Source organism: Notolepis coatsorum, assembly GCF_963971535.1.
Source record: "Notolepis coatsorum genome assembly, chromosome: 5".
Taxonomy (NCBI): domain Eukaryota; kingdom Metazoa; phylum Chordata; class Actinopteri; order Aulopiformes; family Paralepididae; genus Notolepis; species Notolepis coatsorum.
The window spans coordinates 9,378,223-9,401,424 of record NC_140169.1 but is presented as its reverse complement, the minus strand read 5'-3'; the positions used below and the strand labels follow the sequence as shown (position 1 = coordinate 9,401,424).

Below are 23,202 nucleotides of genomic sequence, written 5' to 3'. Positions count from 1 at the left end.
TACATTCAGCATGCCCTCGAATACGCATCGAATCAATGTTATAAGACATTGATATCAGGAGCTATCTGTAGCTACTGCTAGCCAGCTAGATAACGTTAAGACAACGCCTCAGTGAACTATTTAGTTTACTGGGACATTTCGTAGTGAGCTAACGTGAGATACCTAGCCAACGGAGGTATTATGCACTACTAGACTATTGCTGGAGCATTTGTTGATATCAGGAGCTATCAGTAGCTAGCCGGCTAGATAACGTTAGACAATGCCTCATGTATTAAACTAAAAGTGAATAGTTGACTGGGTTATTTTGTAACGGTAGCTCACGGAGGTCCCACTAGACTAGAGTAGGGCTGTCCCCGACTAAGGATTTGGATGGTCGACTAGGATTGGCCAAAATTTGCCGTTAGTCGACTATTGGTCGACTTAAAAAATAAAAAATTAAATATTTTTAAACTTTTTTTTTTTTTTTTTTTTTTTGTTATCATTCCATTTGGGCTGTGGGGGTGCTTAATGTCTGAAGGAGTCGACTGAAGGCTTCTTGTCCTCTGCAAAAGCATGCAATTGGTCCACTGATGGATACATCTTGATATTTGTCTAGTCTAGTGTGTTCATTAGATGGGTGAAATCCTCTTTCAGTGCCTCTGTGCCTGTTTTCATAGGCAGTTAGCCTCTGGTATGCGTGCCATTAGCGTTAGCCACGCTTCTAGGCCTCTTTTCTTTTGGAAAGAATGATAAAAAAAATAAAAAATAAAAATAAATAAAGAATTATACGTTTTTTTTTTTTTTTTTTATTATTATATTCGACTAATGAATGAATGAATGAATGAATACATTTATTCATGCACACACACACACGATACATTACATGTAAGTATCCTCATGTGATATAACAATCAAGTTTAGTTTTCTCAAGTTTCTTTAATAGTTGTCATACAGAAGTACAGAATACTTTCATACAAAATGCTTCTTACTGTTACGCTCCAGAGACTGTGCTAGACAAGATAGTATCAAATAACATAGTATAGCATGTAATTTAGAAGAAGAAAATGAGGTCACAGTGTTCGGTATAGACATATGTACAATGTTCTGAGTTACCATATAATATACAATACTATGCAGTGTACTAATGTACAGTACTATATAGTGCAAAGCAGAAATGGGATGAGGTACAATTTAGGTACAATTTACAGTAAGGTGTACGAGTTGTAGTGCAATCCTTCATCAATAAATATAAAGTGTGGGGAGTGGGTGCTACAGTGTGTTTGTTTAAAGTGGGTGTGTGCTATAAAGTGTGTGGAGTGGGTGCTACAGTGTGTCTGTTTAAAGTGAGTGTGTGCGTGTGGATGTGTGTGCTATGTGCGTTTGGTGGTTGTTGTTGTGTAGTGTTCATTGTTCGTTTAGCAGTCTGATGGCCTGGGGATAGAAGCTTCTTCTGAGTCTTTCTGTGCTCGCCTTGAGACTCCGGTATCACTTGCCTGACCGCAGCAGTTCAAAGAGGCAGTGGTTCGGGTGACTGGAGTCTTTAATGATTCTCTTAGCCTTGCCCTTGCAACGCTTGTTGTAAATGTTCTGGAGGGTGGGGAGCCCCCCTCCAATTGTGCGTTCGGCTGAACGTGTCACTCTTTGTAGTCTGCTTCGGTCTTGTGCAGTGCTATTCCCAAAGCAGGAGGTGATGTTGCCAGTCAAGATGCTCTCTATTGTACATGAGTAGAAGTTCTTAAGGATCTTCTGACTGACTTGGAACTTCCTTAGGCGCCTGAGGAAGTAGAGGCGTTGTCGTGCCTTCTTCACAACACTGTCAATGTGTGTGGTCCATGTCAAGTCCTCGGATATGTAGGCTCCGAGGTACTTAAAGCTGTTGACTCTCTCAACCGGTGCCCCGTCGATGCTGAGGGGGCTGTAGTCCTTGACCCCCGACCTCCTGAAGTCCACAATCATCTCCTTTGTTTTGCTGACGTTCAGGGAGAGGCTGTTTTCCTGGCACCATCCCGCCAGGACCTTGACCTCTTCCAGGTAGGCCCTCTCGTCGTTGGCAGAGATCAGGCCCACCACCACTGTGTCGTCAGCAAATTTGATGATTGTATTGCTACTCCGCTGAGCCACACAGTCGTGTGTGTACAGGGAGTAGAGGAGGGGACTCAGAACACAGCCCTGGGGGGCCCCTATGTTGAGGGTGATGGATGAGGAGGTGCAGTTGCCTGCTCTCACCACCTGGGGTCTGCCAGTCAGGAAGTCCAAGACCCACTGGCAGAGGTCATAGTTCAAGCCCAGGTCCCTGAGCTTGGCTATGAGTATGGAGGGGACTATGGTATTGAATGCCGAGCTGTAGTCGATGAATAGCATTCTCACATAGTTCCCCTGCCTCTTGTCCAGGTGTGATGCTGGTGTGTGCAGCACATGGGCTATGGCGTCCTCCGTGGACCTGTTGGGGCGGTATGCAAATTGCAGGGGGTCCATGTTGATGGGGAGGGAGGAGCAGATGTAGCCCTTTACTAGCTTCTCAAAGCACTTCATGGCTATGGAGGTGAGAGCTACAGGGCGGTAGTCGTTGAGGCAAGCAGGCTTGGATTTTTTGGGTACAGGGATAATAGTGGACTTCTTCAGGCAGGTGGGGATGACAGCCTGTTCTAAGGACTGTTCAATGTCGCAAATTGTGTGCATGTGCCAGGTCTCCCAAGAAGCTATTTAAAGCTTTTGGAGGGAGCCTGATCACAAATATAAACAGAATATAAACAACAAAACAATAAACAAAAAACAAAACAAAACAATACAATACAACGTGGGTAGGTTTACACACCTACCTACTAACTGACATATAACAGAGATACATAATACAGACAATTGTATTCCTAAGTTATAATTTTAATTAGAGATATGATTTAAGCAGTTCCTCTTTCAGTGATTTTTTAAATGTTTTAAATGTTTTGAGTCATTTTCAGATTCTCGTCAGGCCCCAGTGAGTCAGAGCATCACGCCTCTACGGTCCCCACGCCGTGAGGCCCCCGAGGCCCCAGTGAGTCAGAGCATCACGCCTCTACGGTCCCCACGCCGTGAGGCCCCCGAGGCCCCAGTGAGTCAGAGCATCACGCCTCTACGGTCCCCACGCCGTGAGGCCCCCGAGGCCCCAGTGAGTCAGAGCATCACGCCTCTACGGTCCCCACGCCGTGAGGCCCCCGAGGCCCCAGTGAGTCAGAGCATCACGCCTCTACGGTCCCCACGCCGTGAGGCCCCCGAGGCCCCAGTGAGTCAGAGCATCACGCCTCTACGGTCCCCACGCCGTGAGGCCCCCGAGGCCCCAGTGAGTCAGAGCATCACGCCTCTACGGTCCCCACGCCGTGAGGCCCCCGAGGCCCCAGTGAGTCAGAGCATCACGCCTCTACGGTCCCCACGCCGTGAGGCCCCCGAGGCCCCAGTGAGTCAGAGCATCACGCCTCTACGGTCCCCACGCCGTGAGGCCCCCCGAGGCCCCAGTGAGTCAGAGCATCACGCGTCTTTAACACTCCGACCCCATTGACGTTAATAATGTTGAAGTTATTATATGAACGTGATATATGGTTAGCCTATCATCATGTTAGTTGACAGTTCCTCACAACAGGAAGTGATGGAAGGTGTTACAGAAAGTGAAAATGATTTCATCTGGTTTCCTGTCTTCTCTCTCAGGTCCTGCAGGGCCGATGGGCGTCCAGCTACATGCCTGCTAGTTTTGGCTACTCCATGACCGGCAACACTGACATCGATCAGAACGGATACCCAGGTAAGAAATTAAGAACAGCAGTTTGGACTATATGATGTATGACACACACACACACACACACACACACACTGCTGACGTGCCTTTGAGCAAGGCACTTAACCCCAAACATAGTCATTGTTTGTAATCGGGTAGTGGTCAACAGTGTCAGACTGTGGTTGTACTGGGCAGCTCCTAGTGGTCAACAGTGTCAGACTGTGGTTGTACTGGGCAGCTCCTAGTGGTCAACAGTGTCAGACTGTGGTTGTACTGGGCAGCTCCTAGTGGTCAACAGTGTCAGACTGTGGTTGTACTGGGCGGCTCCTAGTGGTCAACAGTGTCAGACTGTGGTTGTACTGGGCAGCTCCTAGTGGTCAACAGTGTCAGACTGTGGTTGTACTGGGCAGCTCCTAGTGGTCAACAGTGTCAGACTGTGGTTGTACTGGGCAGCTCCTAGTGGTCAACAGTGTCAGACTGTGGTTGTACTGGGCAGCTCCTAGTGGTCAACAGTGTCAGACTGTGGTTGTACTGGGCAGCTCCTAGTGGTCAACAGTGTCAGACTGTGGTTGTACTGGGCAGCTCCTAGTGGTCAACAGTGTCAGACTGTGGTTGTACTGGGCAGCTCCTAGTGGTCAACAGTGTCAGACTGTGGTTGTACTGGGCAGCTCCTAGTGGTCAACAGTGTCAGACTGTGGTTGTACTGGGCAGCTCCTAGTGGTCAACAGTGTCAGACTGGTTGTACTGGGCAGCTCCTAGTGGTCAACAGTGTCAGACTGTGGTTGTACTGGGCAGCTCCTAGTGGTCAACAGTGTTAGACTGTGGTTGTACTGGGCAGCTCCTATTGGTCAACAGTGTCAGACTGTGGTTGTACTGGGCAGCTCCTAGTGGTCAACAGTGTTAGACTGGTTGTACTGGGCAGCTCCTAGTGGTCAACAGTGTCAGACTGGTTGTACTGGGCAGCTCCTAGTGGTCAACAGTGTCAGACTGTGGTTGTACTGGGCAGCTCCTAGTGGTCAACAGTGTCAGACTGTGGTTGTACTGGGCAGCTCCTAGTGGTCAACATGTCAGACTGTGGTTGTACTGGGCAGCTCCTTGTGGTCAACAGTGTCAGACTGTGGTTGTACTGGGCAGCTCCTTGTGGTCAACAGTGTCAGACTGTGGTTGTACTGGGCGGCTCCTAGTGGTCAACAGTGTCAGACTGTGGTTGTACTGGGCGGCTCCTAGTGGTCAACAGTGTCCGACTGTGGTTGTACTGGGCGGCTCCTAGTGGTCAACAGTGTCAGACTGTGGTTGTACTGGGCAGCTCCTTGTGGTCAACAGTGTCAGACTGTGGTTGTACTGGGCAGCTCCTAGTGGTCAACAGTGTCAGACTGTGGTTGTACTGGGCAGCTCCTAGTGGTCAACAGTGTCAGACTGTGGTTGTACTGGGCAGCTCCTAGTGGTCAACAGTGTCAGACTGTGGTTGTACTGGGCAGCTCCTTGTGGTCAACAGTGTCAGACTGTGGTTGTACTGGGCAGCTCCTAGTGGTCAACAGTGTCAGACTGGTTGTACCGGGCAGCTCCTAGTGGTCAACAGTGTCAGACTGTGGTTGTACTGGGCAGCTCCTAGTGGTCAACAGTGTCAGACTGTGGTTGTACTGGGCAGCTCCTAGTGGTCAACAGTGTCAGACTGTGGTTGTACTGGGCAGCTCCTAGTGGTCAACAGTGTCAGACTGTGGTTGTCCTGGGCAGCTCCTAGTGGTCAACAGTGTCAGACTGTGGTTGTACTGGGCAGCTCCTAGTGGTCAACAGTATCAGACTGTGGTTGTACTGGGCAGCTCCTTGTGGTCAACAGTGTCAGACTGTGGTTGTACTGGGCAGCTCCTAGTGGTCAACAGTGTCAGACTGGTTGTACCGGGCAGCTCCTAGTGGTCAACAGTGTCAGACTGTGGTTGTACTGGGCAGCTCCTGGTGGTTAACAGTGTCGACTGTGGTTGTACTGGGCAGCTCCTAGTGGTCAACAGTGTCAGACTGTGGTTGTACTGGGCAGCTCCTGGTGGTTAACAGTGTCGACTGTGGTTGTACTGGGCAGCTCCTAGTGGTCAACAGTGTCAGACTGTGGTTGTACTGGGCAGCTCCTAGTGGTCAACAGTGTCAGACTGTGGTTGTACTGGGCAGCTCCTGGTGGTTAACAGTGTCGACTGTGGTTGTACTGGGCAGCTCTCAGTGTGAAGCAGGGCGTTCTTACAAGCTCAGTGAACTAATAAAGCTTAATAAAAAATCTCTGTCTTTCTCTCCTCTCTCTCTCTCTCTCTCTCTCTCTCTCTCTCTCTCTCTCTCTCTCTCTCTCTCTCTCTCTCTCTCTCTCTCTCTCTCTCTCTCTCTCCCTATCTATCTCTCTTTGTCTCTCTCTCTCTCTCTCTCTCTCTCTCTCTCTCTCTCTCTCTCCCTATCTATCTCTCTTTGTCTCTCTCTCTCTCTCTCTCTCTCTCTCTCTCCTCTCTCTCTCCAGATTTAATAGTTGGAGTGTTTGGAGCAGACAAGGCCGTTTTATACAGGTAACCACCATGTGTGTGTGTGTGTGTGTGTGTGTACCTAACCATGTTGCTCCTTAGTGTGTAGTTTCCCTGCTTGTATACATAATGTGTGCTGAGTTAGCCTGCCTGTGTACATAATGTTGGCTGAGTTAGCCTGCTTGTGTACATAATGTGGGCTGAGTTAGCCTGCTTGTGTACATAATGTGGGCTGAGTTAGCCTGCTTGTGTACATAATGTGGGCTGAGTTAGCCTGCTTGTGTACATAATGTGGGCTGAGTTAACCTGCTTGTATACATAATGTTAGCCTGCTTGTGTACATAATGTGGGCTGAGTTAGCCTGCTTCTGTACATAATGTGGGCTGAGTTAGCCTGCTTGTGTACATAATGTGGGCTGAGTTAGCCTGCTTGTGTACATAATGTGGGCTGAGTTAGCCTGCTTGTGTACATAATGTGGGCTGAGTTAGCCTGCTTGTGTACATAATGTGGGCTGAGTTAGCCTGCTTGTGTACATAATGTGGGCTGAGTTAGCCTGCTTGTGTACATAATGTGGGCTGAGTTAGCCTGCTTGTGTACATAATGTGGGCTGAGTTAGCCTGCTTGTGTACATAATGTGGGCTGAGTTAGCCTGCTTGTGTACATAATGTGGGCTGAGTTAACCTGCTTGTATACATAATGTTAGCCTGCTTGTGTACATAATGTGGGCTGAGTTAGCCTGCTTGTGTACATAATGTGGGCTGAGTTAGCCTGCTTGTGTACATAATGTGGGCTGAGTTAGCCTGCTTGTGTACATAATGTGGGCTGAGTTAGCCTGCTTGTGTACATAATGTGGGCTGAGTTAGCCTGCTTGTGTACATAATGTGGGCTGAGTTAGCCTGCTTGTGTACATAATGTGGGCTGCGTTAGCCTGCTTGTATACATGTCAGCGATCCTCTCCCACTGCTCCTGAACACAAGGCTTTGATGTGTTTTAACGAGCTGGCCCACCTCTGCTATGAAGGAGCTGCTTTGCCTCCTAGGAGTCTCTCCCTGTGCGTTTATACACGCCATTATAGACCACTTTAACCCCTTCAGGACCACAACTCAGCTTTTAACTAGCGGAAACAACACGTGAAGGTTCCTCTCACATACGTGGTGACATTATGAGAGATCTTAATGTTTTACATGTACAGTATGTGGTGACATTATGAGAGATCTTAATGTTTTACACGTACAGTATGTGTGGTGACATTATGAGAGATCTTAATGTTTTACATGTACAGTATGTGGTGACATTATGAGAGATCTTAATGTTTTACACGTACAGTATGTGGTGACATTATGAGAGATCTTAATGTTTTACACGTACAGTATGTGGGGACATTATGAGAGATCTTAATGTTTTACACATACAGTATGTGTGGTGACATTATGAGAGATCTTAATGTTTTACACATACAGTATGTGTGGTGACATTATGAGAGATCTTAATGTTTTACACGTACAGTATGTGTGGTGACATTATGAGAGATCTTAATGTTTTACACGTACAGTATGTGTGGTGACATTATGAGAGATCTTAATGTTTTACACGTACAGTATGTGGTGACATTATGAGAGATCTTAATGTTTTACACGTACAGTATGTGTGGTGACATTATGAGAGATCTTAATGTTTTACACGTACAGTATGTGGTGACATTATGAGAGATCTTAATGTTTTACACGTACAGTATGTGGTGACATTATGAGAGATCTTAATGTTTTACATGTACAGTATGTGTGGTGACATTATGAGAGATCTTAATGTTTTACACGTACAGTATGTGGTGACATTATGAGAGATCTTAATGTTTTACATGTACAGTATGTGTGGTGACATTATGAGAGATCTTAATGTTTTACATGTACAGTATGTGTGGTGACATTATGAGATATATTGTTTTACACATACAGTATGTGGGGACATTATGAGAGATCTTAATGTTTTACACGTACAGTATGTGGGGACATTATGAGAGATCTTAATGTTTTACATGTACAGTATGTGTGGTGACATTATGAGATATATTAATGTTTTACACATACAGTATGTGGTGACATTATGAGAGATCTTAATGTTTTACACGTACAGTATGTGGGGACATTATGAGAGATCTTAATGTTTTACACGTACAGTATGTGGTGACATTATGAGAGATCTTAATGTTTTACACATACAGTATGTGGTGACATTATGAGAGATCTTAATGTTTTACACGTACAGTATGTGTGGTGACATTATGAGAGATCTTAATGTTTTACACGTACAGTATGTGTGGTGACATTATGAGAGATCTTAATGTTTTACATGTACAGTATGTGTGGTGACATTATGAGATATATTAATGTTTTACACATACAGTATGTGGGGACATTATGAGAGATCTTAATGTTTTACACGTACAGTATGTGTGGTGACATTATGAGAGATCTTAATGTTTTACACGTACAGTATGTGGTGACATTATGAGAGATCTTAATGTTTTACACGTACAGTATGTGGTGACATTATGAGAGATCTTAATGTTTTACACATACAGTATGTGGTGACATTATGAGAGATCTTAATGTTTTACACGTACAGTATGTGGTGACATTATGAGAGATCTTAATGTTTTACACGTACAGTATGTGGTGACATTATGAGAGATCTTAATGTTTTACACGTACAGTATGTGGTGACATTATGAGAGATCTTAATGTTTTACATGTACAGTATGTGGTGACATTATGAGAGATCTTAATGTTTTACACATACAGTATGTGTGGACATTATGAGAGATCTTAATGTTTTACACGTACAGTATGTGTGGTGACATTATGAGAGATCTTAATGTTTTACACGTACAGTATGTGGTGACATTATGAGAGATCTTAATGTTTTACATGTACAGTATGTGGTGACATTATGAGAGATCTTAATGTTTTACACGTACAGTATGTGGTGACATTATGAGAGATCTTAATGTTTTACACGTACAGTATGTGGTGACATTATGAGAGATCTTAATGTTTTACACGTACAGTATGTGGTGACATTATGAGAGATCTTAATGTTTTACACGTACAGTATGTGGTGACATTATGAGAGATCTTAATGTTTTACACGTACAGTATGTGGTGACATTATGAGAGATCTTAATGTTTTACACGTACAGTATGTGGTGACATTATGAGAGATCTTAATGTTTTACACGTACAGTATGTGGTGACATTATGAGAGATCTTAATGTTTTACATGTACAGTATGTGGTGACATTATGAGAGATCTTAATGTTTTACATGTACAGTATGTGGTGACATTATGAGAGATCTTAATGTTTTACATGTACAGTATGTGGTGACATTATGAGAGATCTTAATGTTTTACATGTACAGTATGTGTGGTGACATTATGAGATATCTTAATGTTTTACATGTACAGTATGTGTGGTGACATTATGAGAGATCTTAATGTTTTACATGTACAGTATGTGTGGTGACATTATGAGAGATCTTAATGTTTTACACGTACAGTATGTGTGGTGACATTATGAGAGATCTTAATGTTTTACACGTACAGTATGTGGGGACATTATGAGAGATCTTAATGTTTTACACGTACAGTATGTGGTGACATTATGAGAGATCTTAATGTTTTACATGTACAGTATGTGGTGACATTATGAGAGATCTTAATGTTTTACACGTACAGTATGTGTGGTGACATTATGAGAGATCTTAATGTTTTACATGTACAGTATGTGGTGACATTATGAGAGATCTTAATGTTTTACATGTACAGTATGTGTGGTGACATTATGAGAGATCTTAATGTTTTACACATACAGTATGTGGTGACATTATGAGATATCTTAATGTTTTACACGTACAGTATGTGGGGACATTATGAGATATCTTAATGTTTTACACGTACAGTATGTGGGGACATTATGAGAGATCTTAATGTTTTACACGTACAGTATGTGGTGACATTATGAGAGATCTTAATGTTTTACACGTACAGTATGTGGTGACATTATGAGAGATCTTAATGTTTTACACGTACAGTATGTGGTGACATTATTCAGCCACAGAGTGGATGAATAGAAATGTCAAAACATCACACACTCACACACACACACACAGAGACACGATAGGGTGTGTCAGGATTTTTTTGTTGTTGACATGAATGCTATATTTGACATAATGTATTTGTCTCTCTGTCTCTCTCTCTCTCTGTCTCTCTGTCTCTCTCTCTCTGTCTCTGTCTCTCTCTCTCTGTCTCTGTCTCTCTCTCTCTGTCTCTGTCTCTCTCACTATCTGTCTCTCTCGGTCTCACTCTCTCTCTCTCTCTCTTACACTCTCGGTCTCTCTCTCACTCTCTCTCCTTTTCTCTGTTTCTCTCTCTGTATTTCTATGTCTCTCTCTCTCCCCCTCTCCCTCTCTCTCTCTCTCTCTCTCTCTCTATGTCTCTCTCTCAGGGCTCGTCCAGTCATCAGTATTAACGCTACGTTGGACATCACACCTCAGATCCTCAACTCTGAGGAGAAGAACTGCACCCTGGCTGACGGCACACCTGTTACCTGGTGACACACGCACGCACGCACGCACGCACGCACGCACGCACGCACGCACGCACGCACGCACGCACGCACGCACGTGACAGTGGCTTGGGAGGTAGAGCGGTCGTCCGGTAATCGATTCCCGGGCAGCGTGTCGAAGTGTCCTTGAGCAAGACACTTAAGGCCTAACAAAAATAATAGTTGGTTTCAGGTTGGTTGTCAGTTTGGCCATGGGTAGGTAGGGCATTTTTTTTTTTTTTTTTTTTTTTTTTTTATTCTTTCCCACGGCGACTATGGATAGGGAATTTCTTTATTTAATTAACCCTTTCACTGCCACACGACAGAAGGTTAGCCCTTTACTATCACACAACCGACGGCGATGCTCCATCATTAGCATCATTAGCTCCGCGGATGCGGAGCTAATGATGCTAATGATGGAGCATCGCCGTCGGTTGTGTGATAGTAAAGGGCTAACCTTCTGTATTGTCACAGTGAAAGGGTTAACCGGCTGTCGTGTGGCAGTGAAAGGGTTAAAATGTTCACAACAACATGGATGCATGTACTCTGCCAGCATGTTTAATATCCATTATACTAAATGTTTGACTAAGATTTCTATGAAACTTTATTCTTGTGAGTGAATGGGTACAAATGTGAGCAACAAATTGTAAAGCGCTTTGGAAGCTGCTATATAAATGCAGCCATTTACCATTTACTACCGGACGTGTGCTGGAGGATGGAACTATTATGGTCTAGATGGGAAACAACCTGAATAATCTCTGAAAACAGTTATGGGCACAGTGTTCATTTTGTCAACTAAAATGATGACGAAAGATGTTCGTCAACGAAGGTTTTTTCATGACGACCGCGAGACGTGATGTCACGTTATTGAAGACCATGTGATGCTAACGTGACTAAATAGTTAATTAAATATTGTTGACCACAACTGAGGACACAAAAATGTAATTTACAAAAACCAGGACGAAATTTCTCTTCATGTATGTTGATATTGTTGACTAAAACAAGACGAGACAAAATAGTTATAACTTTTCTTAACACTTTGACTGCCGGGAGCCGTCTTTAGACGTCTTTCCTGGCCATGCTAAAGTTGCCGGGGGACGCTGTACAGCGTCCTTATATCAATATTTCAAAAATCTGCGATCGGATTCATAATGTCCCTCCGCTGGCCTGAGATCCACCAGCAGGACCCACTGAGCTCTCTGGCGGTTCAGGAGCGCCATCTGGTGGCCGATCGGCGCAACCGCTTAACAGGAAGCGCAGTAGAGGTTTTGCTGGTCGGCCATATTACTTCCGGGCACTCGGTATAGGTTCCGGCACTCTAGCTCGTCACACTATATAGCGATCGATTGCCAATAACTCGATAAACAACATGATTTGGACGTATATACCATTATACAAGCTGGAGATGGACCGGGTAATAATATATCCCATAATGATAAAATTTCTACTCAACGATGATCGCCCAACAGCGCGCGGAGACTGGGGTGAGTTTCAGCGTGTAACGTTACCGTCTTCGATAATAACTGATATTATCAACATTTGACCCACATTAGATGATTGGTATAACGCTGCCCACGGAATTATAAACGCCCCCTCGCCCATCCGGTCAACATCAGATGACGTGTAGTAACTTCTAGAAGTACATCTAGTTGGAATTTTTTATATCGCGCTGATTGCCATCAAACTGTATTTCATCATCAATATAATGCATTTGGGGCTATAAATCACGTTCTGGAGAAAGCTGCAGAAAGAGATGAAAACATACTTATACATTAGACCATACTTTACTATGAATATGTGAATGAAAAAGTTTAACGTTGCTACACAATGAACAATACATATAGGACTTTGAATGGGCCCTAATAATGGCAATGTAGCAATAGAATTTAAAAAGTTATAGCCCTGCAAAGAAGGGGACTTTCTCCATAGACAAATAGCGCTGGCAATCTATGGTATATCATTAATTTAACCTTAGGCAACCAAAGTGTTAATGCCATCGTCCCAAGTAGAGCAGTGTGACGGGGAGCTCTGTTATTAGCATTAGCTGAAGAGCTATTTGAAAAGCTAGTTTTAGCTTAACGCTACCTTGGCTAAAATTGGGACTATTCATAATCCAGCTGCAGACCTGCAAGCAAAGTACAGCAAGTTGGCAAAGGAGTATTCCAAGGTAAATCACTTTTTCACCAGTAACGTTACATTGTTTGTATTTCCATCTAGCTCACGTTAACTAGTGGCTAACCTAGCTCACGCTAACGTGGTCACTGATCAACCTATCGCACACAATTAATGACATAATGCAGACAGCCATACCGGTGACAATGTTTAGCTTTTAGTGCCAAATGATAAGAGTATGAGGCGGAGTCTCAAAATAGAATGTTGAATATTTATTTTGCATTAAAAATCACAACAGAGCCTCTGCTACTACAGTAGCTAACCTAAACGGAGCCGGCTGGATAGGAGGAAGTGCAACAACGTGTAACCTCTGTGCGGAACCAATGTGCCAACAACCTTTCCGTGGGTGAACTCATTGAGCTTAGTTGTCAATTAATGATACTAATACTAATCTATACAATCACCTGTTGTTGAATAAATACCATTACTTTCTAGTTATTACTAAAAAACAGTATATATAAAACAGTAGCTGTAAAAAAGAAAAGAAAAAAAAAAGTTTTATAATCTATATAATATAATTATTTTTTATTTTTAAATGTATGCACTGGTATCGGATCAGTATAACCAGACCTAGACCACCTCTAACTCTAACCCCTAACCAGACCTAGACCACCTCTAACTCCTAACCAGACCTAGACCACCTCTAACTCTAACTGAAGCCGTCTTCCACATGATGCCCACCTCGATCTGAGCATCACAGAGACAGACATACCCGGCACGGATGGGCACGAGTAATGTTTTCCCAGATTGAGTACTTGCATGAATTATGAATAGGGGGTGAAAGGGATTAAGTAAGGGATAATGTATGGCTACGAGGTCATTGTCGCAAAATAATTGACCGACACAGAGTTTAAAATACCGAGGCGCCGCGCCGAGGTGTTTTAAACGTAGTGAAGGTCAATTATTTTGCGACAATGACCGAGTAGGCTATACATTATCCCGCTTATTACATGGCTAACTTACTAACAATATACCTAATTCATTTGACAAATCGCAGTTGTTCTGTGGCTCTGTCAGCCCAAATAAAGTGATTATTATTATCGCGGGCAGCCTCTGTGTTCTGGCTCCGCTGTGTTCTGGCTCTGCTCGTCGCTCCGCCCCCTGTCAGCGCCGGCTCGGCAGTGTCTAATTGCACTGAAACAGTGTGTCAGTGGGCTTGATTGCGAACAGCTGCGCTCTGCGGTCATTATTGAAAAATCTGCGGTCATTATTGAAAAATAATGACCGCAGTCGGGGGGCTGTTGACCAATCACAAGCAAGCATTTCGGCGAATGTGAAAACACCCTAAGACTAAAATGCTCAGACATTTAGTTGACTAAAACTGACTAAACGAAAAATAAATGAAGATGACATGATAAACGAAAAAGGAGCACTTGACACATGACTAAAACTAAAATGAAAATAGTTGCCAAAATTAACACATTGGTCGCCAACAACGTTGTAATTCGTTATTGCCAGCCATGCGTTGAACGCCAACAACGGCGTAATTCGTTGTTGGGATCAATATTTCATTTTTTCGCCATGGCATTCATAATTCATCCAGTCTCCCTCCGGACTGCAGCGGCACCCTGTCTGATATTGCAACGCCTCAATACCGCCGCCTGGTGGATGATCGGGCGAGTTACACTCCACACCAAATCGGAAGTGGCGCTGGTGCATCGAGGAAATCCCTCCGGCAGTACTATCTTGTTACGTGGATCAAGAGACACAATCGAGTGCATTTGGATCGCTTTTGAAACGCAATAATATATATGATTTTGGCGTTTATTGCGTCATAAAAACGGGAAATGGATCTAGCTGATAGACGTCAATTAATTGGAATATTTTTCCTCCAGTCTCATCGGCGAACGGTAAGAGGAATATAACGTTATTTTCAGCCTGATTGTCCATTGCTTTGTTTGCAATCCATCTGGTCAACATATCAACCCATACTAAATAAAGCCGTTACTGACGATCAAGGAATTATAAACGAACCCCCCCCCTTTCCTTCGTGCATGATTAAGCATAATGTATACCGATCATATACATTTGAATTTTTTAATATAGTGTGTATAGGAAAGAAACGCCAATCGATAAGTAAGGGATAATGTATGGCTACGAGGTCATTGTCGCAAAATAATTGACCGACACGGAGTTTAAAATACCGAGGCGCCGCGCCGAGGTGTTTTAAACGTAGTGAAGGTCAATTATTTTGCGACAATGACCTCGTAGGCTATACATTATCCCGCTTATTACATGGCTAACTTACTAACAATATACCTAATTCATTTGACAAATCGCAGTTCTGTGGCTCTGTCAGCCCAAATAAAGTGATTATTATTATCGCGGGCAGCCTCTGTTCTGGGCTGGCTCCGCTGTCAGTGCAGCCGCGGCAGCCGGCAGGTGTTCTCTGATTTGCTGCACTGATGTGGGACATTATCCCGCTTATTACATGGCTAACTTACTAACAATATACCTAATTCATTTTACATCGACTCGCAACACTGGTTCAATCTGGCTGCGTTCTGGCTCCGCTCGTCGCTCCGCCCCCTGTCATCGCCGGCAGCAGAACACCAGCAGTGTCTAATTGCACTGAAACAGTGTGTGTCAGTGGGCTTGATTGCGAACAGCTGCGCTCTGCGGTCATTATTGAAAAATAATGACCGCAGTCGGGGGGCTATTGACCAATCACAAGCAAGCATTTCGGCGAATGTGAAAACGCCATGTAATAATCTATCATAAGCTTCAGGGCCTATAACTAGCGTTTTTGGAATTACAGCAGAAAAGCTTAAACGCATACTTATATTCTCGACGGTATTAACACAACAATGTATGAATGAAAAAATATAACGTTCCCACATCCGGAACGATAGATACCCGATGTTGAATGGGCCATAGTAATGTTAATATAGCTATAATATTTAAAAAGTTATAGCCCTGCAAAGAAGGTAAACATCTCCATAGGCTTTTAACGGTGGCAGACTGGCTATAATGATGGGCATACTGCATGGCAATCAAAGTGTTAACACTGGGCACAATGAGCAACAACGCAGTGTCTGCAACATATTGGGACGTCTTCATATGACTATTGATATTTAGAATGTATGTGTGCATCTGTGTAACTCTCTCTTTCTCCCTCCCTCCCCCCCTCCCTCCCTCCCTCCCTCCCTCCCTCCCTCCCTCCCTCCCTCCCTCTCTCTCTCTCTCTCTCTCTCTCTCTCTCTCTCTCTCTCTCTCTTTCTCTTTCTCTTTCTCTCTCTCTTTCTCTCTCTCTTTCTCTCTCTCTCTGTGTTGTTAGTTTCAAGGTGAAGTATTGTCTTAAAGCCAGTGGGAGAGGAGCTCCACTTGCCTTGAGTAAGTACATCTAGTATATAATACACAGTAAGTACATCTAGTATATAATACACAGTAAGTACATCTAGTATATAATACACAGTAAGTACCTCTAGTATATAATACACAGTAAGTACATCTCAGTGGAGGCTGCTGACAATTTTTAGGTGAAGCACAAAATATTATATTATATATTAAATTATATTTTTAAAACATCCCCCACTGTGTGTCAGTGGTCAGTGGACACAGATGAAAACATATTAACATTAGGTGACAGCGCACCTGACCAGATGAAAACATATTAGGTGACAGCGCACCTGACCAGATGAAATCATATTAGGTGACAGCGCACCTGACCAGATGAAATCATATTAGGTGACAGCGCACCTGACCAGATCAAAACATATTAGGTGACAGCGCACCTGATCAGATCAAAACATATTAGGTGACAGCGCACCTGACCAGATCAAAACATATTAGGTGAAGGTGACAAGGAAGCCACAGACTCATACCCCCCCGACACTCAACTAACCGCCTCGGACAGTCCTTCATACCAGTGGCCATCAGGCTCCACAACAGTGGGCAGGGACTGCTGCCAGACATCGACAATAACACTACCTTATGCATACTGCACCTTATGTGGATACTGTGATACTGTGAATAATGAATAATGTATATTTCAGTTAGTTAGATAGTAAATTATAACACTACCTTATGCATACTGCACCTTATGTGACACTGTGAATACTGTGAAAATATATTTCAGTTAGTTAGATAGTAAATTATATTGACATTTGTTTACACTGCTTGTGTTGTTTTCACTACCTGTACCCCCCCCCCCCCCCTTCCCCCATGCTGCTATGATGCCTGAATTTCCCCAAGGGGATCAATAAAGGAATATCTTATCTTATCTTAAAAGGAAAGATGAAATTACCTACCTGGGTTCCATCCTATAGAGGCAAATCTTTCCTGTGACAAAATGGGATCCAATGTAATAAAACGAAGTCAACCAATGAACTAGATTCCTGTACCGGATCTCCTCTCTGGTAAACAAGAATACCTTGAAGACTCTTAACAGGAGCACTCATTCAAGGGTACTACGACTATGCTTGCACCTCATGCTACCAAAGCACCTCAAAGGCACTAAAAACAAGATTAAAAACATCACAAAACAAACTGGTCAGACTACTGCTTGACCTTACTCCTAAAACCCACCTCACCCCTGCCCACTTTGACAACCTAGGATGGCTTAGAGTAGACGACAGAGTACAGCAACTTGCAATGGGCCTGGTCTACAAGATACACTACACCACTAAGATACCCACGTGCATGTCGAAATACTTCCCAAAGGTCAGTGAATACCATGACCACAACACCAGAGGGAGTTCCACAAATCATGTTCAACCCAGATAAAATCAAAGTTAAAAAATACAAATAAATTATAACTTTTTTTTTAATAAAAGAAAAATCATCATAACTTAGAAATGAGATTGCATAGGTCTATGAATTGATATCGCGATTCTGTTTCGATTAATTGCCCAACCCTACTGTGTACAGTAAGTTAGCTTGGTGATCATCATTGTGATGTAGGCTAAGCTAAAAGGCTAACAAATTGGCTAGCTACTGTTAGCATACAAGCTTTTACAAACACTGTATTACTTCTAGTATATAATACACAGTAAGTACATCTAGTATATAATACACATTAAGTACAGCTAGTATATAATACACAGTAAGTACATAACCATCTAGTATATAATACACAGTACGTACAGCTAGTATATAATACACAGTAAGTACACAGTGTACAGTGGAGTCATTACGTTGTCACTTCCTACACAGATGGACTTTAGAAATGGTGTCTGATGCCAGTGAGACACATCGTGCATCACAGAGACATTTAACCTAAAGACACTTCCTGCCCTTGCTCTGCCTCTTACACACACACACACACACACACACACACACACACACACACACACACACACACACACACACACACACACACACACACACACACACACACACACACACACACACACACACACACACACACACACACACACACACACACACACACACACACACACACACACACACACACACAGAGCCGGATGGACCCCTGGTAGTGTGTGTGTGTGTTTAATAGTTACCAGGTTGTGCTCCTGCTGTGACACCAATTCATTACCCTCTCTTTTCCTTCACTTACTTCTCCTCCACTTTCTCTCTTCTCTTCTCTTCTCTTCTTCTTCTCCTCTTATCTTTTCTTCTCTTCTCCTTTCTCTTCTCTTCTTCTCCTCTCCCCTCTTATCTCCTGTACTCTTCTTTTCTCGTATTTTCTATCTTCTCTCCTCCTTCTCTCCTCTCTTCTCTTCTCCTATCTTATCTCCTCTCTTCTCATATCATCTCCTCTCCTTTCACATCTCTTCTCCTCCCTTCTCCTTTCACATCTCTTCCCTGCTCTCCTCGCGTCCTCTCTCTCTCCCCCCTCCAGGTTTTCGTATAGACCTGGTGTTGGACCGTCTGAAACACAAGGGGGCGACCAAGCGCGTCCAGTTCCTGCACAGCGGGAGCTCCCAGTACTCAAAGGACATGATGGTGTCCAATGGGAAAGGGCCGACCTGTGAGGAGCAGGACGCTTACCTCCGAGTGAGTGGGCTTCACAGGCCCCGCCCCTTTCTGCTTCCTGAACAGTGGTGCTGAGTCACTGCTGCCCTGTGCAGCCACGCTCATAGATATCTATAGAACACTAGATAGCTTAAGGCGGAGTCACCAGCGTCACTGAAACGCCGCCATCTTGCTCCAGTTAGCCTTGAGTGAGAGTGAGTGAGCTGCACAGACAAAAATACTCATAACTCGCTGAAATATTGACGGATTTACAAACGGGTTGGTTTGCTATAAACATCAAAGATGTAGTTATGATACTGCATACTTATAAAAAAAAATCTTTTTAAAGATGTTTTTTTTTACAAACCGCTTGAATCATAGCCACGTTAATAATGCTTGTAATAAACCAAACCGTTTGTAAATCCGTCAATATTTCGGCGAGTTATGAGTATTTTTGTCTGTGCAGCTCACTCACTCTCACTCAAGGCTAACTGGAGCAAGATGGCGGCGGTTCAGTGACGTCGCTCTCCATTGGCCGGCAGCGCGGGCAAGCTATCTAGTGTTCTATAGATATCTATGGACACGCTGGCCAGAGGCCCATAGCAGCCATGTGATCAGTTCACACTCATCTTTACACAGTTGCTGCATAGCTGCCATAGCCTTTTGTTCACCATAGGAGCATTTTCATAATCATATATATCATTGTCAGATTGGTTGTGAACCCTTGGTATAATTACAGTAAACACATTAGATGAAACAATTGGTAGCCTCATGATAAAACCACATTCCCACATAGGAAATGTTTTATCAAATGTTAGCAAGCTAATGTTTCTCTCTCTCTCCCTCTCTCCGTCGGTCTTTCTCTCTCTGTCTCACTCTGTTTCGCTATGTCTCTCTGTCCATCTGTCTCTCTCTCTCTGACTTGCTATGTCTCTCTGTCCATCATCAGGATGATAAGGAGTTCCGTGATAAGATAACTCCCATCTCAGTGTTTATGGAGTACAGTCTAGACTACCAGCTGGCTGCAGACAGCACAGGACTGCTGCCTATAATGGACATGACCGCTCCCTCCAATGTCACCAAACAGGTGTGTGTGTGTGTGTGTGTGTGTGTGTGTGTGTGTGTGTATATCTGTGTCTGTTTGCTAGAGTTATGTTTAGTTTATTCTTAATTAATAAATTTTTTATTTGATCGGCAGCGTGGCCACATGAGTAGAGCTCCGGACTAGTGATCGGAAGATCACCGGTTCGAGCCCCGGTCAAGGCCGTTGTCGGAAAGTGGTGTTGCTGTCCAGCAGGGGGCACTCTGTCCTCTGGATTAGTCAGTAACAATCAGTGATGCCAGTAACTAGTTACTAAGTAACTAGTTACTGTAATCTGATAACTTTTTTCAGTAAATAGTAATCTAACTTGTTACTTTTTACAAGCCAGTAATCTGATTACAGTTACTTTTCCAAGTGGCTGTGAGTTACTATTTAGTTACTATCTCATAATGCTGATGATAAGAGAGCCAGCTGTGACCTTATATGGCCTGATGGCTGATGACGTCTCATGATGACCTGTCTGAGCAGCCAATCATGATTTATGACATTATGCACTTTCAATAAAGCATTATTTAAAAAAAAAACTGTTGTCATTCCTGTGGCAGCAGCAGGGGTGACGACGACGACTTCGTAACCTAGTTACTTTCAAAGTAACTAAGTTACTTTGATAATCAAGTAATCAGTAAAGTAACTAGATTACTTTTTAAAGGAGTAATCAGTAATCAGTAATCAGATTATTTTTACAAGTAATCTGTGGCATCACTGGTAACAATGCCCCTGTTACGGTGATAGGGACACCGTACAGCTGCGAGTGCCGTCCTTCGGATGAGACGCTAAACCGAGATACTGATTTCGGTCGTTAAAGAACCCAGGCGGCCTATCGTAAAGAGTAGGGGGTTCCCCGACGTTCCTGGCCAAATTCCCAATCAGGTCTCTGACATCAAGGCCACCTAATCATCCTTCCCCTTAATTGGCTGATATCAATCCCTGTCTCCTGAGCCGTTCAGCCATTGTGTCGTGTGATGTGTGCCTGGTGCCAGTGTATGGCAGCCATTGAGCCTGCGTAGCCCAAGGTTGGGTGCTACCAGTGGTGGTGAAGGAGGCCATTTCCACCATACATTGTGGGGAGCGCTTTGAGTGTCTAGAAAAGCGCTATATAAATGTAATGAATTATTATTATTATTATTATTATTATTATTATTATTATTATTATTATTATTATTATTATTGATTAATTAAAATAAAATAAAATAAAAACAATTAATGTAATCTTTATTTAACCAGGCAGGTCACTTAAGAACTAATTCCTAATGACATACAATAGGTTTATATGTATATATATTGTGACATACTCTGGGATGTATTGAGCTGTCACCAGATTGGAATGAATAAAATACACACGCCACAAGGTAGAAGCAAGTTTAACAGCCGTTTTATTGCTGTTTCGGGGGAAGGAAGAGGTTAGTGTAAGCGTCAGCCAGTCTGGCAGCCGGCTCCGGCTCGGGTCCGTTAGGGGCGCCGCTATGGAAGAGAAGTGGGGGACAAATCTGTGGTAGTAGCTGGCGAACCCTATAAATGTTCGTACCCGTTTCTTGGTCTGGGGACGGGGCCAACTCTGGTTCGCCTCAACCTTTAATGTCCTCCTGTCTGTCTGTCCTCAGGTCCACATTCTTCTCGACTGTGGAGACGACAACATCTGTAAACCTGACCTCAAGCTGGCTGTTAAGAGGTTTCATAATTATAACATATCATATCATACAGATCTATATTGTATAGACCTATATTATACAGATGTACAGTATATTGTATATATAGATGTGATGTCGTCCTCTCAGTGACCGTTTAGAAGATCTATATTGTACAGATTTATATTGTATAGATCTATATTATACAGATGTACAGTATATTGTATATGTAGTAGGGCTGTCAAAATTAATGCTTTAACTTTGGAGATTAATTTAAATTATTTAAAGCATTAAAATAAATTAATCTAGATTAATCTATGGAGTGAAAAATCTTCAACATTCTGAACTTTCAGCAGTATATTTGCTTGTTCGGATATAAGAAAGTGGTCTAGCTGAGTCAATGTTGATGGTTTTGTTGAGCATTTGTATTTCACAGGAGAGAAACTGTATTCAAAGAAAGCTATTAAAATAGTATTTGAATCTAAATATACTTTCTTTGTGTTGATTTTACATTAATTCCATGATTTTACTCCAATAAATATCTGTTACAAGCTTCGGTCTTAAATAGAAAAATGCTATTTTTAATCTAGATTAATCTAGATTAATTACAGAAAATTGTGAGATTAATTAGTTAAATTATGTTTAATCTATTGACAGCACTAATATATAGATGTGATGTCGTCCTCTCAGCGACCGCGAGCAGATCTATATTGGTGACGACAACGCTTTGACTCTGAACGTCAGCACTGAGAACAGAGGAGAGGGGGCTTACGAGGCTGAGCTACACGTCATACTGCCCCCGCAGGCCGACTTCACTGGGGTGGTCCGCAGAGAGGTACACACACACACAGTCACACACCAGGGCTGTACACTGCGACGAGATGATCGCAAATTGCCCCCTAATTTGGCTGGTGCGATTGGACAATAATATCTGCGGGCAAGCTTGCGAGTAGTGATTTCAACCCTTCATTTGCATTTCACTCCTAAATTAATCCATACAAATTGGATAAAAAAAATTGTAAAACATTTTACAACCAGGGCTGTACTGTACAGTGCGACACAATGTCGCTATGAAAGAATCTGTCGGCAACAGCGATAGCCTGTGTGGAAAAAATATTTGCGTGTGGAGTGAATCTGGGCCACTTGGTAGTTGTAGTCTATCGTGCGATTAAAGACCATGTCCCTGTCTGCGTAGAGTCTATACATCCAACACCAAATCCCATCATTCCTAGCGAACAATCAAATCGAAACTGAATGTGGCATCTTCCTTTCAATAAGTTTAAGGCGCAAATTTTGCTCTGCAAGAAGAACGGAGTGGATATCAGTCCATCTTATGACAACCACGTCCGATGTGGAGAGATGATAAGATGATGATGATTGACGTGATGATGATTGATTGATGGGGACACGGACACTTCTAACGTTCAGGTTCAGCCATGCGAGTAGTAGTAGCCCACTATTAGGACGTGAAATACTGTCCCCGATAAAGTATCAACCTATCTATCTATCTATCTAATAATGAGACAATATGCAAATAAGATAATACTAATAATTGTCACGGT

At 43.2% G+C, this 23,202-nt stretch overlaps 1 protein-coding gene across 1 annotated transcript in view; it reads left to right on the top strand.

Moving 5' to 3' along the window:
* The window catches only part of LOC311227946 (integrin alpha-V-like), a 142,736-nt gene that overhangs the window by 83,242 nt on the left and 36,292 nt on the right, over positions 1-23,202 (top strand). The window contains 8 exon segments of the mRNA XM_084313819.1: positions 3,658-3,751; positions 6,219-6,264; positions 10,724-10,828; positions 16,272-16,327; positions 18,801-18,955; positions 19,863-20,000; positions 21,617-21,684; positions 22,331-22,475. Coding sequence (XP_084169945.1) covers positions 3,658-3,751; positions 6,219-6,264; positions 10,724-10,828; positions 16,272-16,327; positions 18,801-18,955; positions 19,863-20,000; positions 21,617-21,684; positions 22,331-22,475 — 807 coding nt within the window.